The 20,734-nt window shown below is 41.9% G+C and overlaps 1 protein-coding gene across 1 annotated transcript in view; it reads right to left on the bottom strand.

Annotated features, from left to right (window-relative positions):
• Positions 1-1,341: 1,341 nt before the first annotated feature.
• ZNF365 (zinc finger protein 365) overlaps positions 1,342-20,734 on the bottom strand; it is a 41,258-nt gene continuing 21,865 nt past the window's right edge. Inside the window, exons 4-5 of the mRNA XM_060768936.2 lie at positions 20,118-20,155; positions 1,342-11,827 (exon numbers count right to left, since the gene is read on the bottom strand). Of these exons, the coding sequence (XP_060624919.2) occupies positions 11,581-11,827; positions 20,118-20,155 (285 nt within the window). The 3' untranslated portion in view covers positions 1,342-11,580. The remainder of the gene's footprint in view (positions 11,828-20,117; positions 20,156-20,734) is intronic.

Below are 20,734 nucleotides of genomic sequence, written 5' to 3'. Positions count from 1 at the left end.
TCCAATGAAATTCCCTCTAGAATCATCTTCAGATTTCAGTTTAGCAGCCCAGTTACCAGTTGTGATTCGGGACACACTTGTAGCCAAAAACAGAGCATTTGTTTACCACAAATGTGAAAATCAATCCCTATACCTAAGATCTGGGAAGTGGACATTTGACATCCTCTTCCTCTCCATCACAAAGTTTCATTCCCCACTAATTCTTGGAAAAGAAAAAGAGTAATCTAAAAGAAGGTACTCCAGACCAAGGTGAAGAATCAGGACTGGGACGCATTTGCCCCTGAGTTTAGATTCTTTAGAGAAAAATACTTGGCACATAGTGTCTTTTTCTTTTTAAATCAATAGGTTTATTGTGCACCACCACTGTCGCAATCGCCTTTGGTGGGGACAAGGGACAGGACCTTTTCTGTGTTGGCCCCTCGTCTATGGAACTCCCTCCCAAGTGAAATTAGATCGGCTGCATCCCTCTGTCCTTCTGGAAACAAGTAAAATCTTGACTATGGGATCAGGCTTTTGGAGAGTAGGCTGACTTGCTAATGTGCTGAAAATGACACTATATAGAATTGATGGATAATGTTTAAATCTGTGACCGCTGACTGTTTGTTTTTATACTGTTTTTATATTGTTCATATGGTTTTATACTGTTTAGATTGCTGTTTTATTAAATTGTTGTTAAATTGTATATTCATGTCTTGATGTGGGCGCCATGAGTGCTGATTTGTAGGGCTGGGCAACCACGGAAAAATTTGTTTCTAAACTCGATTCGTTTTTTGGGGTTTTTTGCATTTCGATATTTAAAAGAATTCTGAATTTTTTCTTTAAAAAAGTTCGATATTTACAAAATTTCGTAAAATTACAAAACGAATACGAAACAAATACGAATCGATTCGTTAATGGCGGACGCGACCGTGCAATACGCTAAAAAACATCCATATCGGACAGGGGGAACTTCTGAAGCTTCCCTCTCCCTCTGTTGTTGACTGTTGGTGTGATATTTATAATTTTTTTTCACTGATTAAACAAACAACAGCTATAAAACTTGCCCCAGACATGCGGAAATAATAACAAAACGATTTCGAAACGAATACGAAACGAATACGAAGCAATTACGAAACGAATTGAAAAATTCGTTTCGTTTTTTAGATGCTCCTGAATGGTTCGTTATCGCTTCGTAACCAAAAAAAAAAAATAACGAATTTTAACGAATTACGAAATTACGAAACGAAACCGCCCAGCCCTACTGATTTGTTAGCCGTCCTGAGTCCCTCTGCAGAGATTGAGATAGGATGGGATATAAAAGCCCTAAATAAATTAATAATAAATAATTTATAATAATTATCCTTTTTAAAAATATATTTATTTCAAATGCTGCTTTAGCAACCTCTTTTCAGGCATAAATGTGAACAGTAACTATTGTAAATAAACAAACATGCCCTGTGTCCAAGCATCATTCTGTGGCACTTTTCTTCATACTGAATTATGTGACGTGGGCATGTACAGCATAATGGTGTCACAAAACCAAGTAAATTACAGCACATGTCAAAATAAACAATAGTTTAGACTAATAATAAGTTTTTTTCTGCTGCCAGGCTTCCAAATTTGCACCCAGATCAAAGAGATAATTTTAGATAATTGCATTCTAGGATGTCATTTACCACCCCAATAGTGGTCATTCTGAACAAAGTGAAAAACTAGCTTGCTTTAGAAACTTAGTTTGAAAATGGTTTTCCTTCTGGTTTTGAACATTAAGATTTGCTTCAGATTTTTCAGTTCCAGAAAACACATCAAAACTAATGGAAAGAAAAGAAAAATGAGCTGCACTGGATGAAGGAGGGGGGGGGGGGTTAGGCTTGTTTTCATAACATTAAACAGTATTTTTTGTGGCATGACTAAAATAAGTTCATTGTGGAAACAGAATTTTCAACAGTAGCTCCATACTCTTTATAAGCCACAGATTTTGATTTGTTCTATTAGAAAGGTTGAGTCTGGAGAACTGGGAAGTAATTTGAAGATTCTGTCTGTGTCCTTTGGTGTGTGATAAACCATTCAGACATCAAGTGATGTGAACAAGCATGTATGAACCAGCCTATTATAAATACAGGACTGTAACCTGAAACAGCATAGCGAAAGCTGAACATCTGCAAAAATGGTTTCTTTTATGTTATAAAATAAAAATACATTTTCATATATTAGTCTCCAAATGCCAACTGGTGCTATTTATACAACAGCAAAAACTCTAACTTGTATTCCATCTCTGCTAAATATAGTGTAAACCCTGTTTTTATTGCCACAATCATAATAGTGTGTTTATTCTTTTTTTCAAAAAATTCATTGTAATGGTTGTGAAAAAACAATAACATTTTCCACAAGTTTTAGTACGCTTACTGCAAAACCACTTCACAGAAAGACATTTCACATCTCTTATAAGAAGCATTTAAAAATAAATGACATGAAAATGACGCTGCTTTTTTTTCCTTTTTCTTTCTCTGGATGGGGGAAAAACCCTACTTTTCCCTGTAACATTACTACGATGTTAACTACCTGTCAGAAAAAGTAGCATAGCACAAACAAGACGCGTTCACACACATACAAAGTAGTAGAGAAGAACTTTGTGATAAAAGTAGAATCCTTCTACTTGGCACAATCCCGAAGGAATATCCCACCTGAGCCTCTTCTAAGCCAATAAAATAAAACAGTTGCTATAATGTGCTCTTCTGAGATCTCTTAATGGGACATGGTTTTATTTGCAAGGGCAAACTCAGAAAGAGCAATTTTTCTAGGGCTCTAGCACAAGGATGGCCTAGAGACTACAACCAAACCCTACCCTGATTCTTCTCTGCCCCCTGCTCATCTTACCCAAAAGATTAGAGATATAGGGCACAGTGCAATGTCTGGGTTGGCAGGAATATCTCCCATGAAATGAGGTAATGCAAGGTGAGAAGCAGTCAATAAATGACTTTTTCAGCCTGATACAATTGTGCTAAAGCTAGGAAATAACACTTCTTCCCTATCCAACCTTTTTTTTAAACTACAATTCCCAGAATACCTCTAATCAGGGGCTTCCAAGAGAACTAATTTAAAAAGTAACTTTCCAATCTCTACAATTGCTTTGAATGCAATTTTCCTGCTTCCTGGCAGGGGGTTGGACTGGATGGTCCATGAGGTCTCTTCCAACTCTATGATTCTACACTAGGAAGCTGTTGGGGATCCAAAATCCTAGTGGGACTCAGTGCTGATGCCTACCCTGGTCTCCTTCACTTAATGTGTAGGGCTCTGAGGAGCTGCCACTTTAATGTCCTCAAATGCCCTAAATATGTTGCTGCTTTGGGGAATTGCGGAAAATAATAATAATAATAATAATAATAATAATAATAATAATAATAATGACCTTGGTCATTCAGGATTGCTCCTGGATGTTATCTTTGTCAGATAAGATTGACAGGACGTAGCCAACAGAAGAAGAGGACCTCCATAACTGCACTTTGTTCAGGGCCCTTACTTTGAAGCTCCCTCTGCCAAGTGACAAGGAAAGGGAAATTTCCTTGTGAATCTGCTCAATATGATGTTGATATTACATCCACAGGTTATACAAAACTATATTTAGCAGGGAAAGTTCTGTCACCAACACCACAGATCCAGCAGCAGACAATGCCTTCCTTTGATTGTTCTAGTCCCACCAGAATGAAGCCCATGGTATAAAATAGTATGATTATCCCTCTCCTAAATTAGTGCAAAACTGAAGGGATATTGTTCAATTTCTAACTCAAAGGCCTCCTGAAATCAGTTTATGGATACCCTGTTCTACATTGTTGAAAAAGCTTATTATTTCTATGCTGTCATGAGATCCTGTGATATATGGCAGGATGTAAATATTACAATAGTTTGAGTAAAAATACTTCCCAAGTCTATAATTTCTTTTACATTCTATTCTGTTAATAAACCAGGTTTCTAGGTGAAGTTGTCTTCTCTCACTTTGAATATATGGAAGGTGGACACTCCATCACATGCATTCTGATGTGGTACAGTCCAAGAACAGTGAAGACGAGGTTACAACTGCCCGAATTAGAATATTCCTTGTGTTGTTTTAGCAGCCAAACTTCCTCAACAAGGCAGACTGAAGACTCTTTTACACTGCCATAAAAATGCAGATTATCTTCTTTGAAATGGATTATATGGCAGTATAGACTCATATAATCCAGTTCAAAGCAGATAATCAAAGCAGATTATCTACTTTGAAACAATCTGGATTATATAGCAATGTAGAAGGAGCCTAAAGCATGTGTAGCAATCAGAATAAGCAGGGCTACATGGACTGGTCAAAAGATGTTGAATAACATTTCAAGGTTGTCCAGAACCAAAGTACAAGCTCTGTTTTGGGTTGTAATGTTGGCTACACCTTTCATAGGCAGCATACACTACAGGTCAGAATCAACAGACTCTGGCCCTGTTTACACTGCCATATAATCCAGATTAACAAAGCAGATAATCCAGATATCGATAAAATAGTAAAGAGCAGAGACATCACACTGGCAACAAAGATCCGCCTAGTCAAAGCCATGGTATTCCCTGTAGTAACCTACGGATGTGAGAGCTGGACCTTAGGGAAGGCTGAGCGAAGGAAGATCAATGCTTTTGAGCTGTGGTGCTGGTGGAAAGTTCTGAGAGTGCCTTGGACTGCGAGAAGATCCATCCTCAAGGAAATAAAGCCCGACTGCTCATTGGAGGGAAGGATACTAGAGACAAAGTTGAAGTACTTTGGCCACATCATGAGGAGACAGCAAAGCCTAGAGAAGACAATGATGCTGGGGAAAGTGGAAGGTAAAAGGAAGACGGTCCGACCAAGGGCAAGATGGATGGATGGCATCCTTGAAGTGACTGGACTGACCTTGAAGGAGCTGGGGGTGGTGACGGCCGACAGGGAGCTCTGGCGTGGGCTGGTCCATGAGTCGACTGAACGAATGAACAACAATAATCTGCTTTGAACTGGGTTATATGAGTCTACACTGTCAGATAATCCAATTCAAAGCAGATAATCTGGATTTTATATGGCAGTGTAGAAGAGGTCTAAGGGGTTTGGTTTGGTTGTTTCTCTGATTTGAAACTTGTATGACTTCTGCCTATTGCAGATTTAGAATTTTGCACTACAGAATTACTGTGATAACTTGCGATCACCCCCTTCAACGGACTTTCTTTAAAGAAGCAAAGAGAAAATTAAACACGCTTCGGGCAATGCAGAATAAGGAAACTGCTTCAATCAGCAAAATTGGAATGTCATAAAAGAACAGTAAATTGTTGGCTATTTCATATCTATTTTTTGCTATGGACAGGGAGAGGTGCCTGTAAGGTCTTTATTTAGCTAAATGAGGCAGCAAATAAAGGGCCCTTACACATAGCCATATAACCCAGAATATCAAGGCAGATAATCTACATTATATGAGATTATCTGAGTCCACATGGCCATATCATCCAGTTCAATGTGGATTTTATACAGCTGTGTGGAAGAGTGACTTGGGTGACTGAAGGACTATCCTTTTCTGCCCCAACTTAGGCAGCAAAATGTAACTAGTGACATTTTGCTGACTAGTGGAGTGCTGCAGGGTTCAGTCCTGGGCCCAGTTTTGCTCAAAATCTTTATTAATGTCCCCACTGTTTTATTTTCTTGGGCTCATATCAATTACATATTTTCTATTCCTACCTCACCCAGGGTTTTACCATTTTATCTTGTCCATTTGGCCTGCCCATCCTGTTCGATTTTATATTGTGTGAATTTGCTTTATTATTTCATTTTGTTATTTTAATTTATTTTCTGATGTATTATGTTTTTTGTATTCTGTATTTCACTGTGTTGTATTGTATTTTTAAAAGGGCTTGGCCTCATGTTAAGGGCCAAGTCCCCATTGGGAAGATGATAGCGGGGTATAAATAAAGTTCATTGTTGGGTTGTTGTAGGTTTTTCCAGGATATATGGCCATGTTCTAGAAGCATTCTCCCCTGACGTTTCGCCTGCATCTATGGCAAGCATCCTCAGAGGTAGTGAGGTCTGTTGGAACTAGCAAAAAGGGTTTATATATCTGTGGAATGACCAGGGTGGGACAAAGGACTCTTGTCTGCTGGAGCTAGGTGTGAATGTTTCAACTGACCACCTTGATTAGCATTTGATGGCCTGGCAGTGCCTGGGGCAATCTTTTGTTGAGAGGTGATTAGAAGTCCCAGATTGTTTCCTCTCTGTTGTTTTGCTGTTGTAATTTTAGAGTTTTTTTTTAATACTGGTAGCCAGATTTTGTTCATTTTCATGGTTTCCTCCTTTCTGTTGAAACTGTCCACATGCTTGTGGATTTCAATGGCTTCTCTGTGTAGACTGACATGGTGGTTGTGAGAGTGGTCCAGCATTTCTGTGTTCTCAAATAATATGCTGTGTCCAGGTTGGTTCATCAGGTGCTCTGCTATGGCTGACTTCTCTGGTTGAAGTAGTCTGCAGTGCCTTTCATGTTCCTTGATTCGTGTTTGGGCAATGCTGCATTTGGTGGTCCCTATGTAGACTTGTCCACAGCTGCATGGTATACGGTAGACTCCTGAAGAGGCGAGAGGATCCCTCTTGTCCTTTGCTGAATGTAGCATTTGTTGGATTTTCTTGGTGGGTCTGTAGATAGATTGTATGTTGTGTTTCCTCATCAGCTTCCCAATGCGGTCGGTGATTCCCTTGATGTATGGCAAGAACACTTTTCCTCTGGGTGGATCTTCATCTTTACTCTCGTGGCTTGTTCTCGGTCTTGCAGCTCTTCTGATGTCTGAGGTGGAGTATCCATTGGCCTGTAGAGCCCAGTTTAGGTGGTTCAGTTCATCTTGGAGGAGGTGGGGTTCGCAGATTCTTTTTGCACGGTCTGCCAAGGCTTTAATGGTGCTTCTTTTTTGACTTAGTTTATTATTTATTGTTATTATTGGATGAAGGTTTAGAGGATGTGCTTATCAAGTTTGCAGATGACACCAAATTAGTAGGGATAGCTAATCTCCAGAGGACAGGATCAGAATTCAAAATTACCTTAACAGATTAAAGAGCTGGGCCAAAACTAACAAAATGAATTTCAACAAGAACAAATGTAAGATACTACACTTAGACAGGAAAAAATGAAATGCAAAGATACAGAATGCGTGATGCCTGGCTCGACAACAGTCCATGTGAGAAAGATCTTGGAGTCTTTGTGGACAACAACAGTTGAACATGGGTCAACAGAATGATGCATCAGCTAAAAAAGCCAATGGGATTTGGGAGTGTATCAAAAGGAGTATAGTGTCTAGATCAAGGGAAGTCATGGTGACCCCCTATTCTGCTTTGGGTAGACCTCAGTTGGAACACTGAGTCCAATTCTGGGCACCACAGTTCAAAAGAAATATGACAAGCTGGAAGATGTCCAGAGGAGAGCAACTAAAATGATCAAAGGTCTGGAGACTATGAATCCCTGTGAGGCGCATACTAAAGAACTGGGTATGTTTAGTTTGCAGAAAAGAAGGTTGAGAGGAGATAGCCATGTATAAATATGTGAAAGGATGTCATAAGGAAGAGGGAGCAGGTTTGTTTTCTGCTGCCCTGGAGACTAGGACTCGGAGCAATGGGTTCAAATTACAGGAAAGGAGTTTCCACTTGAAAATTAGGAAGAACTTCCTGATCGTACGAGCTGCTCAACAGTGAAACACTCTGTCTTGGAGTGTGATGGAAGCTCCTTCCTTGGAAACTTTTAAAGAGAGGCTGGATGGCCTCTGTCAGGGATACTTTGATTGTGCTTTTCCTGCATGACCGGGAGTTGGACTAGATGGCCCATGTGGTCTCTTCCAATTCTACTATTCTATGATTCTGTGTCTTGGGTAAGCCTGGCTCAGGGCTCAGGTCATTCTCTTGGGACATTCGATGCTGAGCTTGAGCTAAATAAAGACCGTATGCGGCAACTTTATAAATAAGCAAATAAACTTAGATTGAAAATAGGAAGGAAAAACCACTCAGTGTCATGAAGGTCCTTAAAATGCAGATTCCTGAAATATGAAATAGCAGTTAACTGGGGTTCATGTATATGAATCCAGTATGTTAACTGTGGAAAGAATACATGGTTTTGAAACTGTTGGATAACGTGGGTACAAATTATCTCTCATCAGTCAATATCATAGAATTGTAGAGTTGGAAGAGTTCAGAAGGGCCATCAAGTCCAACTCCTTGTTTAAGGAGCTCCATTGGCTACCGTTCATTTTCCGGTCCCAATTCAAGGTGCAGGTTATTACCTACAAAGCCCTGAATGGTTTGGGACCCACCTATCTTTGTGACCGCATCTCCTACAACAAACCTGCACGATCTCTTTGATCCGCTGAAGAGGCCCTTCTCTCGCCCCTTCCTCTATCACAGACTCGTCTTATGGGAATAAGGGAGAGGGCCTTTTACGCTGTGACCCCTTGCTTTTGGAATTCGCTGCCTAAGGAGATCAGGCAAGCCCCCACCCTAGCTGGTTTTAAGAAAGACCTAAAAACCTGGCTCTTCCGTTGTGCTTTTGGAGAATGACCATTCAACCCATCTGGTTGTCTTAGTCTACCCTCAGAATAAAGCTGCCCTCAGAATAAAGCATCTCCCCCACCCCCTAAAATGACTAAATCCCATGGTTCCTCCTTGTTGGGCTCCTTTCCTACAAATGCATTTTTATCCCTATCTCACCCAGGGTTTTAACTTTTTAAACATTTTACCTCACACATTCGGCCCGCCCTCCGTGTCTGGTTTAAATATTCTGTTTTATATTGTTGATTTTGTTATTTTATATTTTGTTATGATGTATTTTGTTACTATGTGTTTATTATTTTGCATTATTTTGGGCTTGGCCTCATGTTAGCCGAGTCCCCTTTGGGGAGATGGTAGCGGGTTATAAATAAAGTGTATTATTATTATATTATTATGCAGGAATACAGAATCAAAACACTCCTGATACTGTATATGGCCATCCAACCTCTGCTTAAAAACCTCCAGAGAAGAACACTACATTCTGAGGCAGCATATTAGTGAATGGGCTTTGGGCCAGCCACTCTCTGTCCACCCAAGGGGGGAAAAATACAAAATAAGGCTCATGCACATTGTCTTCAGTCCCACTGAGAAAGTATAGGGAGAAGCAAATAAAGGGCTGGATTTGTGCTCAGATAGAAGCCTTGCGGAGCTGATTTTGGATGCCTTGAAAAGGAGAAAATTCCTCCTTATTCCATATTTTACTTCCAGGGCTTGAAAGAAATGCTTGTGAAACTCTATAACTCATGTGTCAAAAATAGCAACAAGTGCGGCTGGCTTTGGCTACCATGCAATTTGACAGGGAGAGGCCTGTTCTATGATTTTGTTTTTGGCAGCAAAATGTCTGGGGCTGACCTTAGTTCAAGGCACAGAAATGAATCACTGTAGTATTTTCCTGCATTGGACTGTATACAACAGGAGTAACTATATCAGAACTTGGAAATGTTTCTTTTGGATATTGTGGCAGCAATATCACATAGCCAGCACAGTTAATGGTCATTAAGTGCCGTATAGAGAGGGAGATGAGCCACTGATTTGGAGTAATTTCTCCAAACTAGTGAGGGAGCGTCCCACTTCCATATCATTTCTGCTTAAAGTTGTTTCTAGGCAAGTTCTCCAACCCACTGGATCTCCTAAAAGAAATGAGAAGGTAGCAGAAAGAGGGCATTGCCCAACCCAATTCCTCTCAGCTGCTTTCTACTGTTAGAATGCCATCATAATATTTGTACCCTGAGTTCAGAAAAACACAGCTCAAGGGAGTTAGGTTTAAATCAGAGGAGAGGAAACTTTGGTATTCCAGATGCTTCAGGAATACAACAGTTCTTTCTACACTGCCATATAAAATCCAGATTGTATGCTTTCAGATGGATTATATGGCAGTGTAGACTCAGATAATCCAGTTCAAAGCAGATAATCTGGATTATGGCAGTGTAGAAGGGCCTCCCACAATCCCTTGCCATGGCCATGGGAGCTGAAGTTCAAACATCTGCAGGGCCAAAGGTTCCCAACCCCTGGCTTCAATCTCTAAACCTATTCCTGACGATTTGTGTCTCAATGTAGATTAAAGAGAATAATTTTTTCAAGGTGCCAGGCAGAAGGGGTTCTTCTGAATATAAGCAGCAAAATTGTTTCGCTTGAAGCCACCTGCCAAAAACCAATGTTTGGGATTATATTATAAATAGATATACAACAAGAAGAAATGCTGGGCTAAACTGATCTTGCAAATAAATAAAGTGCCACCTGACATACACAAAGTCCTGGGAATGAGGCATATATAGTTTTCTATATTTATATAGCATTAGTATCTATTAAATATATCAAGTCATTGCCCAAATGAACAGGGAAACGGTGAAAGATAATGGGTGTGATTGACGATGCACTGCTATGCCTGTCTACTCAGAAGTAAGTCCCACTGAGGCCCGTTCTACATTGCCATATAATCCAGATTATCAATCAATTATCTACTTTGAACTGGATTATATGAGTCTATACTGCCATATCATCCAGTTCAAAGTAGATAATCTGAATTTTACATGGCAGTGTAGAAGGGACCTGAGTTTAAGGAGACTGAAATCCAAAGTGTTGTCTACACAGGCAAAAATATTTTTCTTCAACTCACATTTTCCTCGTGGATAGTGATAGTATTAATAACACACACATCCTTATTAAATTGAAGTAAAAGTGACATTACCAGGCATATGTTTCTCCAATGCAAGTTTGCTTCAGAATGGTTCTGTGATGATCACGTGTGCTATGCTTTGCATTTTTCCAACCACAGCCATAGACACCCCAAGAGTTTTTCCCCTCATGCATGAGAGTATAAATTTGTCTGCATTAAATACATGTGACTCCATAGAGCAGGCATCCTCAAACTGTGGCCCTCCAGCTGTTTGGGCCTTCAACTCCCAGAAGTCCTAAAAAGTTTGTTCAATTGTCAGAAATTCTGGGAGTTGAAGGCCCAAACAGCTGGAGGGCCGCATTTTGAGGATGCCTTCCATAGAGCACTGGCCTTTCTATTAAACTGGTATTTAAATGCAGAGAACACTAAGACCAATATGTAATAAAGGCAACTTTATCCATACAAATGCACCTTGTGATTGCACACCGGCAAAATGGATACAAATAGCATTTCATGGCAGAAAGATCTGGAGATCTCCCATCTACTTGTGCCACTCAAAATCCCACCCGCAGTTCAACATCAAAGCCGATTCGGACTGGGGGCACCTATAAAACAACTCAGATTTCCCAGAAATGGTCAGGGTAAAAGATCAATCTCAGTTTTAAGCCCGCAGGGGTGGAAAACTACTGAATTAGATTTGAATCCCCAAGAATGTTGTGCATTATGCCAGCACCGAATACGAGGTATATTTTTGCCTGTGCAGACAACAGCCAAGTTGACATGCTTAGCATTGTGCTCTCCTTCACTATTGGTAGTAAAGTGCTACCACAACTTGCACTATGTGTTTATAGATAGTTAAATTAAGTTAGAGACATACATGTATACATATCTATATCTCTCTTTATATATATATAGGTATTGTCTATGCGTTTTAGTATAACTGTTTGCTTTTTTTACTGATCTTTGATTTTGCGTTAACCTTTCGGGCAGCGTTTGCGGCGTCTCCTTTCTTCTGAGGTCTCCAAACATCCCTCGAGCAGTCAACAGCTTCATAAAATAGTTTCACTGGATGGGCACAGATTTTGTCCTCCTTGGTTTTCTTCAGGTGCATCCGTCCTTTCTGGAAGGAATGCGGTTTTGACTCTGAACTGTTATAAAAAACATGCTGAGCTCCTCGGCTGTTGATGCAAAGTAAAACAGGACAGAGAGGGAATCAGAGAAAATAAAACAAATCCACTAGATAAAAGACAAAGGACAAACTGTTTTTGGCAATCCACTGTAGGTAGCATTATTTCTAGGAGTTTTAAAAAAGTAACCATGTATAATAAATTTATTAAAAAAACCAAAACAATGAATGGAAGTTGAAAACTTTAGACGAAGTAAGAGAACTTGATGGAAGAATGAGTTGGTTTCACTATTTACAAATGAAAGACTGCTTTAAAGAGGATTTAAAGATAGATTTTAACTCACAAGAAACGTATTGGGATTTAATAATTCAAAAAGAAAAAAATTAATTAGAATACTTTATCAAAAACTATTGGAATGGGATACAGAGAAAGACTTAATAAAGGACAATATGATTAAATGGGCGATAGATGTTGGACATTCAATCTCATTAAAGGAATGGGAACAGGTGTAGAAGACCAGAATAAGATACACAAGGTCAGTCAATATAAAGGAAAACTGGTACAAGATATTTTATCGTTGGTACTTGACACCCGTCCAAGTACCAACGCTTCTAAATTTTCCAAAAAATAAAAAATAAATCAGTTCTTGTGGGTTTTTTCGGGCTATATGGCCATGTTCTAGAGGCATTTCTCCTGACGTTTCGCCTGCATCTATGGCAAGCTTCCTCAGAGGGTGAGGAAGCTTGCCATAGATGCAGGCGAAACGTCAGGAGAAATGCCTCTAGAACATGGCCATATAGCCCGAAAAAAACCACAAGAACTGAGTGATTCCGGCCATGAAAGCCTTCGACAATACATTAAAAAATAAATGTTGGAAATACGGGAGAGAAATAGGAACCTACTTGCATCTATGGTGGGGATGTAAGATAATAAAGAAATACTGGATTTCAATACATAAACACAATCAAAAAATATTATGGTCAAATATGACTTGAAACCTGAATATTATTTATTAAATTTAATAAATTTTGAGTTGGGAAAGAACGAAGAGAAGATCTTATTCTACCTGACAGCCGCAGCGAGAATTATGGCAGCTCAGAAATGGAAAGGGAAAGACCTACCCTTGATAGAAGATTGGTTAGCCAAAACTATAGGATATATGGATATGGACAAGTTATCACAATTAATGGAAAATATAAATAAAAGAAACCACATCAAGTGGGAACCCTTGAAAAGAAATGAAACTTCGAATTTAAAAAAAAGAAACAAGATGGAAAAGATGAAAATAAGAAGTTAGTATTTTATGGAAGAACTTTTTGTTTGTTTAGAAGAATATATCTCTGCGGATCGTACTGGAAGCATCCCACCCCTCAGCTCCAAACCACTTACCCTTTTCACCAGACCCTTTCCCCTTTCCCCACCCTCCCTCCCCAGCACCACTCTATCCCAACCTATCCATTCCTACTTCTTTTTTTTCTTTTTTTCCTTTTTTCTTTCTAGAAAACAAACTGTTCACCCTCTTTCACTGTAAAACAAAAACTTGAATAAAGATTATTTTAAAAAAGTAACAATGTATAATTATATACTGAAAGTGCACAGTTCAAGAAGTGGGACTCCTTATATTATTACACTATGTAACACAATTTTTGTTCCTAGGTTATAAATGTCATTTCCTAATTGGTTCTATCATAAAAACTTAGGAAAATTTATTAAGTTGCAAAAACTTTGTTTTTGTGGGACATTTTGCTATAATTTTTCAATGAATATCTCATTGAATCTCAACCAATTCAACATAGTTTGTGGCAGGCACGAAAACCAAGTTTCTGGAGTATAAACACTACTTTCAAAGTAAGTACTGCAAAATTAAACAGGAATAAGGGCCCTTCCACACAGCCATATAACTCAAAATCCCACAATATCTGCTTCGAACTGGGTTATCTGAGTTCACAATGCCATAAATTCCAGTTCAAAGCCAAAGATGTGGGATTTCATTCGGCTGTGTGGAAGGGGCCTAACACTTTCAAACCAGGAACTGAATTTCTTTCCCTCCTCCTCCTCCTTCGTGACTTCCACGTCAGTGGGGCAGTCAATCTCCCCTGGGTTTTAGTCTAAACATAAAAGACATGATGAAAGGTGCTTAAAGGGTTCCGTAGCTTTAAAAAAAAGGCTAAAATCCAGAGCAGATTCTTTGCCTTAATAACACAGGAGCTATACTTACATAGAAAATGATGTCGCATTTACCTCTATATACTCGTGTATAAGCTGACTTCATGTATAAATTGAGGGAAGGTTTGGGGGCCAAATTATGGATTTTGATAAGACCCATCAATACCTCAATGTCCATTCTATGGAAAAGGGAAATCACCGGTGCCTTCTCAGAGGGGCTAGCCTTCCCATCCACTGCTCTATCATTAGGCCAATCAGATCTTTTGCTACTCAAGATTACTAAGATCATCTGGAGAGGCCCTGCTCTCAGTCCCACCAGCCTCGCAAGCGCGCCTGGTGGGGACGAGGGACAGGGCCTTCTCGGTGGTGGCCCCGCGACTCTGGAACTCTCTCCCTCTGGAGGCCAGAACCGCCCCATCCATCCTAACATTTAGGAAACGGGTGAAGACGTGGCTGTGGAGTCAGGCCTTCGAGGAATGAGACAACACCATAGGACTCTGGATGGAAGTGGATATAGATCCATCTTAATAGGACGACTGACCACTGTAGTTTTATATTTAGTGTATTTTAAAGTTGATGTGTAATTTGTGATATATGATATTTTAATGAATGTATATGTTTTTATGGCTGTAAACCGGGCTGAGTCCCTCAACGAGGTTGAGAAGCTCGGTATACAAAACTGTGAAATAAATAAATAAATAAAGGTTTTCCCCTGACATGAAATCCAGTCGTGTCCGACTCTGAGGTGTGGTGCTCATCTAAATTTCTAAGCCGAAGAGCCGGCGTTGTCCGTAGACACCTCCAAGTTCATGTGGTCGGCATGACTGCATGGAGCGCTGTTACTTTCCCACCTGAGTGGTACCTATTGATCTACTCACATTTGCATTTTTTTGAACTGCTAGGTTGGCAGAAGCTGGGGCTGACAGCGGAAGCTAATGCTGCTCCCCGGAATTGAACCTGTGACCTTTCGGTCAACAAGCTCAGCAGCTCAGTGCTTTAACCCACTGTGCCACCGGAGGCTCCCGTCTTTTGCTTCTCTATTTTTATATTAAAAAGTGTAATTTTTTAAAAGGAACTATCCCCTTCTCTGGGTAGATTGGTTAAATGCAAGACCTTAGTCCATCCTAAAACTTAAAAGAAGCTCTGCCTCCAATCTCTTCTATTTATTTATTTATTTATTTATTTGGTATGCTTGTATACCGCTAATATCTCAGCCTGTGCGGCGACTCATTGCGGTTTACAACATGTTAAAATATACAATTCATTTAAGCATATAAAATTAAAATAAAAATACATACAAAAAACATACACAGTATTGGGCCACCAATACAGATCGGGACATCTCATAGTTAAAATCATCATCCAATTCGTTATCTTGATTGCTAATCCATGGTCAGATAAAACATCACATCGAAGGTCAATTGAAGACTTGCTCAAACATCCAGGTTTTTAGTTTTTTCCTAAATGCCATTAGCGAGGTGGCTGATCTTAATTCAGTAGGGAGGGCATTCCAAAGCCGGGGGGCCACCACAGAAAAGGCCCTATCTCTCGTTCCCACGAGCCGCACCTGTGAAGCAGGTGGGATAGAGAGAAGGGCTTCTCCTGAAGATCTAAGGGTCCTGGTGGGCTGATAGGCCGAGATACGTTCGGAGAGGTATGTAGGGCCAGAACCGTTTAGGGCTTTAAAGGTCAAAACCAGCACTTTGAATTGGGCTCGGTAGCTAATCGGTAGCCAGTGAAGCTGGTACAGCAGAGGAGTTGTGTGCTCCCTGCGTCCAGCCCCTGTTAATACCATGGCTGCCGCCCGTTGGACTAGTTGGAGCTTCCGGGCCGTCTTCAAAGGCAACCCCACGTAGAGAGCGTTGCAGTAATCAAGACGGGATGTAACCAGAGCGTGGACTACCGTGGCCAAGTCAGACTTCCCAAGGTACGGTCGCAGTTGGCGCACGAGTCTTAACTGTGTGAATGCTCCCCTGGTCACCGCCGAAACCTGGGGCTCCAGGCTCAGCGATGAGTCCAGGATCACACCCAAACTGCGAACCTGTGTCTTCAGGGGGAGTGCGACCCCGTCTAACACAGGCTGTAACCCTATACCCTGTTCGGCCTTGCGACTGACCAGGAGCACCTCTGTCTTGTCTGGATTCAATTTCAATTTGTTCGCCCCCATCCAGACCGTCACAGCGGCCAAGCACCGGTTCAGGACTTCGACAGCCTCCTTAGTAGCAGGTGGGAAGGAGTGACAGAGTTGGACATCATCTGCGTACAGATGACACCACACTCCGAAACTCCGGATGATCTCACCCAGCGGCTTCATGTAGATGTTAAACAACATGGGGGACAGTATTGAACCCTGAGGAACCCCACAAGACAAAGGTTGTGGGGTAGAGCAGGAGTCCCCCAGTGACACCTTCTGAGACCGACCCTCGAGGAATGACCGGAGCCACTGCAAAACAGTACCTCCGAGACCCATTCCCGCGAGGCGTCCCAGAAGGATACCGTGGTCGACGGTATCGAAGGCCGCTGAGAGGTCGAGTAGCACCAACAGGGACACACTCCCCCTGTCGAGCTCCCGACGGAGATCATCCACTAAGGCGACCAAGGCTGTCTCGGTACCATGTCCCGGCCTAAAGCCAGACTGTGCCGGATCTAGATAATCCGTGTCTACCAAGAATGCCTGGAGTTGTGAGGCCACCACACGTTCCATGACTTTGCCCAAAAAGGGAAGATTGGAAACAGGCCGATAGTTTACCAATTGAGTGGGGTCCAGTGATGGCTTCTTCAACAGCGGTTTTATCACAGCTTGCTTTAAGCTGGCTGGAAAAATGCCTTCCCGAAGGGAGGCATTAACCACCACCTTAACCCACTCGGCCAATCCCCCTCTGGCCTCCTTTAGAAGCCAGGATGGGCAGGGGTCTAGGATGCATGTGGTGGCTCTCATCCCTCCAAGCACCTTGTCCACATCCTCGGTTTGAACCAATTGAAATGAATCCATCAAAATCGGACAAGCAGATGCTCGTGTTACATCCTCAGAGACTGCCGTTAATGCGGCGTCCAGTCCAGAGCGGATCAAAGCGACTTTGTCTGCAAAGAACCGAGCAAAAGCTTCACAGCGAGCAGCCGAGTCATCAGGGCACCCATCCTGAATGGTGGGTTTTAAAAGGCCTCTGACAACTCGGAACAGTTCAGCCGGACGGTTCTTTGCAGACGCAATAGTGGCCGCGAAGAAAGTTTTCTTAGCGGCTCTTATTGCCGCGGCATATGACCTTAAAAAGGCCACAAACCGTGTTCGGTTTGACTCGCTCGGATCCGAACGCCACACGCTCTCTAGTTCCCTCTTCTTTCGCTTCAACACCGCCAGCTCCTCAGTAGACCAAGGGGCCGGTTTAGATCGGCTACTTGAGAGGGGACGTTCTGGAGCGATCGTGTCTATTGCCTTGGTCATCTCCCCATTCCAGAGAGCGACCAGGGCATCAACAGGATCACCAACCGCGGTGGCGGGAAAATCCCCAAGAGCCATCAGGAATCCTTCCGGATCCATAAGCCTCCTGGGGCGGACCAATTTAATAGGTCCTCCACCTCTGCGGAGGTTAAGGGGCGCAGTAAGTCTAAAGCTGACCAGGAAGTGGTCGGTCCATGGCAACGGAGAGATGGATAACTCCTCAACACCGCCACCTTCCTCCCATCCCTGACAGAAAACCAAGTCCAATGTATGTCCAGCACTGTGGGTGGGGCCAGATACTTGTTGGGACAGACCCATGGTCGCCATGGTAGACATGAAGTCCTGAGCCGCTCCCGTTAGGGCAGCCTCAGCATGGACATTGAAGTCCCCCAGCACAAGCAGCCGCTGGGACTCCAATGCCAGGTCCGAGACTACCCCCGCTAGCTCAGGTAGGGAGACTGTAGTGCAGCGAGGTGGACGGTACACTAACAGAATCCCTAATCTGTCCCGGTCACCCACCCTCAGGTGGACGCATTCAAAATTTGTTGACTGTGGGATGGGGGTCCTGGTCAGAGAAATAGAATCTCTATAGACTACTGCAACCCCGCCTCCCCGCCCTCCGGATCTCGGTTGATGCTGCACAGAGAACCCGGGTGGACAAAGCTGGGTCAGATTTACACCTCCAGCTTCGTCCAGCCAGGTTTCCGTGATGCACGCCAGATCTGCCCGCTCATCCAAGATTAAATCCTGGATGACAGTTGTTTTGCCGTTGACAGATCTGGCGTTCAACAGCACCACTTTCAATCCCGAGGGACCGCCATCCTGGTTACACCTGCTTACCGTATCAGGAGACCGATTTGGGATTACTAAAGTTGTTCCACGTTCCCTAGGCCGAATTAAAGGTCTCCTTTTCCCGTATCTCCCCTTCCCCACCACGACTTCTATGGGGGCTCCTCGGTTAACGGAAGCCTCTCCCTCCTCCATGACGCATTTGGTGCTTATACTAATAAACCAGGGATCGTTATGGTTTACATACGATGTTATAATTGCATTTTGCCATAGCTTATCCTTCCAGGTGTACTTCAGTCCCGTTAAGCTATATTCAAGATCCCTCGCACTATTCCATTTATCCTTACCCACATATAAAATTAGCAACCAAGTCAACAGCTGCCAAGGAGCAGATGGAAACATGGGTGGTAGAAGTTACACACAGTTAGAGCAGGGATTACGCTGTTAAATTACTGATGGTGTTTTAACACAATATAATAGAACAACAATATAAATGCGATGGCTTAATAACCCAAGGTGTTAATTAAAATGCGTCATGGAGGCCTGCATCGGTACTAGCTATACAATCAAGATTAAAGTGCTGTAGTTGGCTAAATGCACCGAAAAGTCGTTTAAAGTGCTAGTGGCATAAAGTGCAAGATCAACAATTAGTAAAGTGCACAAGGTAACCAACTGGTCATGGAGTTGAATTAATTAGCAATTAGCAATAAACAAGGATGGTCCACACAATCAAAAGTCAAACAGACGGAATTAAAAACGATGGTCAACACAGTCTATCTAAGATTCTATCTGAAATTGGAAGCAACGAGATGCCCAAATGCCAAAATGCTGGGGCCAGAAGATGGTCAACACAATACTCCGGAAATTGATGGTTGGCAAGTGAGATGTTAGAGATCACATGCAATGGCGGCAGTTTTCAATAAGGTGGTGGAAAGATAGTCGTAGCCAGCGGCTAGTGTTGGTTCTGTTTTCTAATTGTCCTGCAGGGTAAAACACTTCCAGGCCTGCTAAAGGTCATATACTTAGATGTTAAGAGGGCTGACCAAGTCCTGGACAAGCAGACCAAGCCTCAAGATGGCGGTAGCGCGTTGGAGGGCGATAAGGCCAGCGCGTTGGAAAGCTGGCCAACAGCCAGCCCTCAAGATGGTGCGTTGGAAGGCTGATCAAGGAATAGGGAGGGAACAAATCTACTCTTCCTTTGTTAATGCCCGAGCAAGAAAATTATATGAGTCTACACTGCCATATGTAATGGAAAAGCTAATTATAGTGGAGTTTTATTGTCTATGTTTATTAGTGTTAATATTATGGCAAGGGCAGTCAGGAGTTGGTTACATCTGATGGGTTGTTGAGTTACTCTTCATTATGGGCCCTTCCACACACCCCTATATTCCAGGATATCGAGACAGGAATCCTACATTTTCTGAGTGTGGACTCAGATTAAAAGCAGATATTGTGGGATTTTGTGCCTCGATACTCTGGGATATTGGGCCCTAAGTTGCACAAACACTGTTGTGTCATCACTTAGTTATTAGAGGAAAGGAATTAATTTCAAATACAGTAATTATCCGATTACAATGAGGAAAAGATATTTATTGACTCCCAAGCTCTAATCATAACATTAATTTGTATAAAATAGGGAAGGGAATGTGCAGCCTTCAAAATGTCATTGGACTATGAGAACAGCAGACCCATACAGGAATGTCAATAGTAGAAAACAGCTGAGAGTTTGCATCCAGCAAACAGAGGCTCCTTCTACATTGCCATATAATCCAGATTATCAAATCAGATAATCCATATTATCTACTTTGAACTGGATTATATGGATCTACACTGCTATATAATCCAGCTCAAAGCAGATAATTTGGATTTTATACGGCAGTGTAGAAGAGGCCTGAGAGCCACATGATTTCCATCCCTGATATAAAAGATAGGAAATGATATACATACAGACATCTGGGCTTCTTACTCGATGACATATCTGTAATCTAAAGCAAACAAACAAACAAACAAAAACATAAGTGTTCAGATTGACAGGAACAAATACTATCCAGAATCCTTTACAGAAGGTAAAAATGGACAAGCAGTATAGTTAGAGTGCTATGCAGCGAATCCTGTACGAACTCCTCCAATCCCCACTGATTCGAAAGCGGCTGTTGTGATCAATGTAGATCTGTTACCTTGCCATTTGGGAAGCAGTTGATGTTCCTACTCCCTTTCATGAGCAATCTCCAGTGTGAGATGCAAAAAATGAGCCTGTTACAATTCCTGCTGTGCAGGAGATTGCAAGTATAAGCAAGTGAGGCCCGTTCCACACAGCTGTTTACAATCCACACTGAACTGGATTATAGGCAGTGTGGACTCAGATATTCCAGTTCAAAGCAGATATTGTGTATTATCTGCCTTGATATTCTAGGGTTATATGGCTGTGTGGAAGGGCCCGGAATGGGGAATGCCAGCCAACTCTTTTCAGACTGACAGGAGAACAGATCCCTGCAAATCACAGCTGCTGTTGCCCTACACAGGCCCTAAACTAGGAGCTGCATAGGGATCATAAATACTTGAGA

Source organism: Anolis sagrei, chromosome 3, assembly GCF_037176765.1.
Source record: "Anolis sagrei isolate rAnoSag1 chromosome 3, rAnoSag1.mat, whole genome shotgun sequence".
In the NCBI taxonomy this organism is placed as follows: Eukaryota; Metazoa; Chordata; class Lepidosauria; order Squamata; family Dactyloidae; genus Anolis; species Anolis sagrei.
Note: the sequence above shows the minus strand (reverse complement) of the source record. Positions and strands in the feature narration are given on the sequence as shown.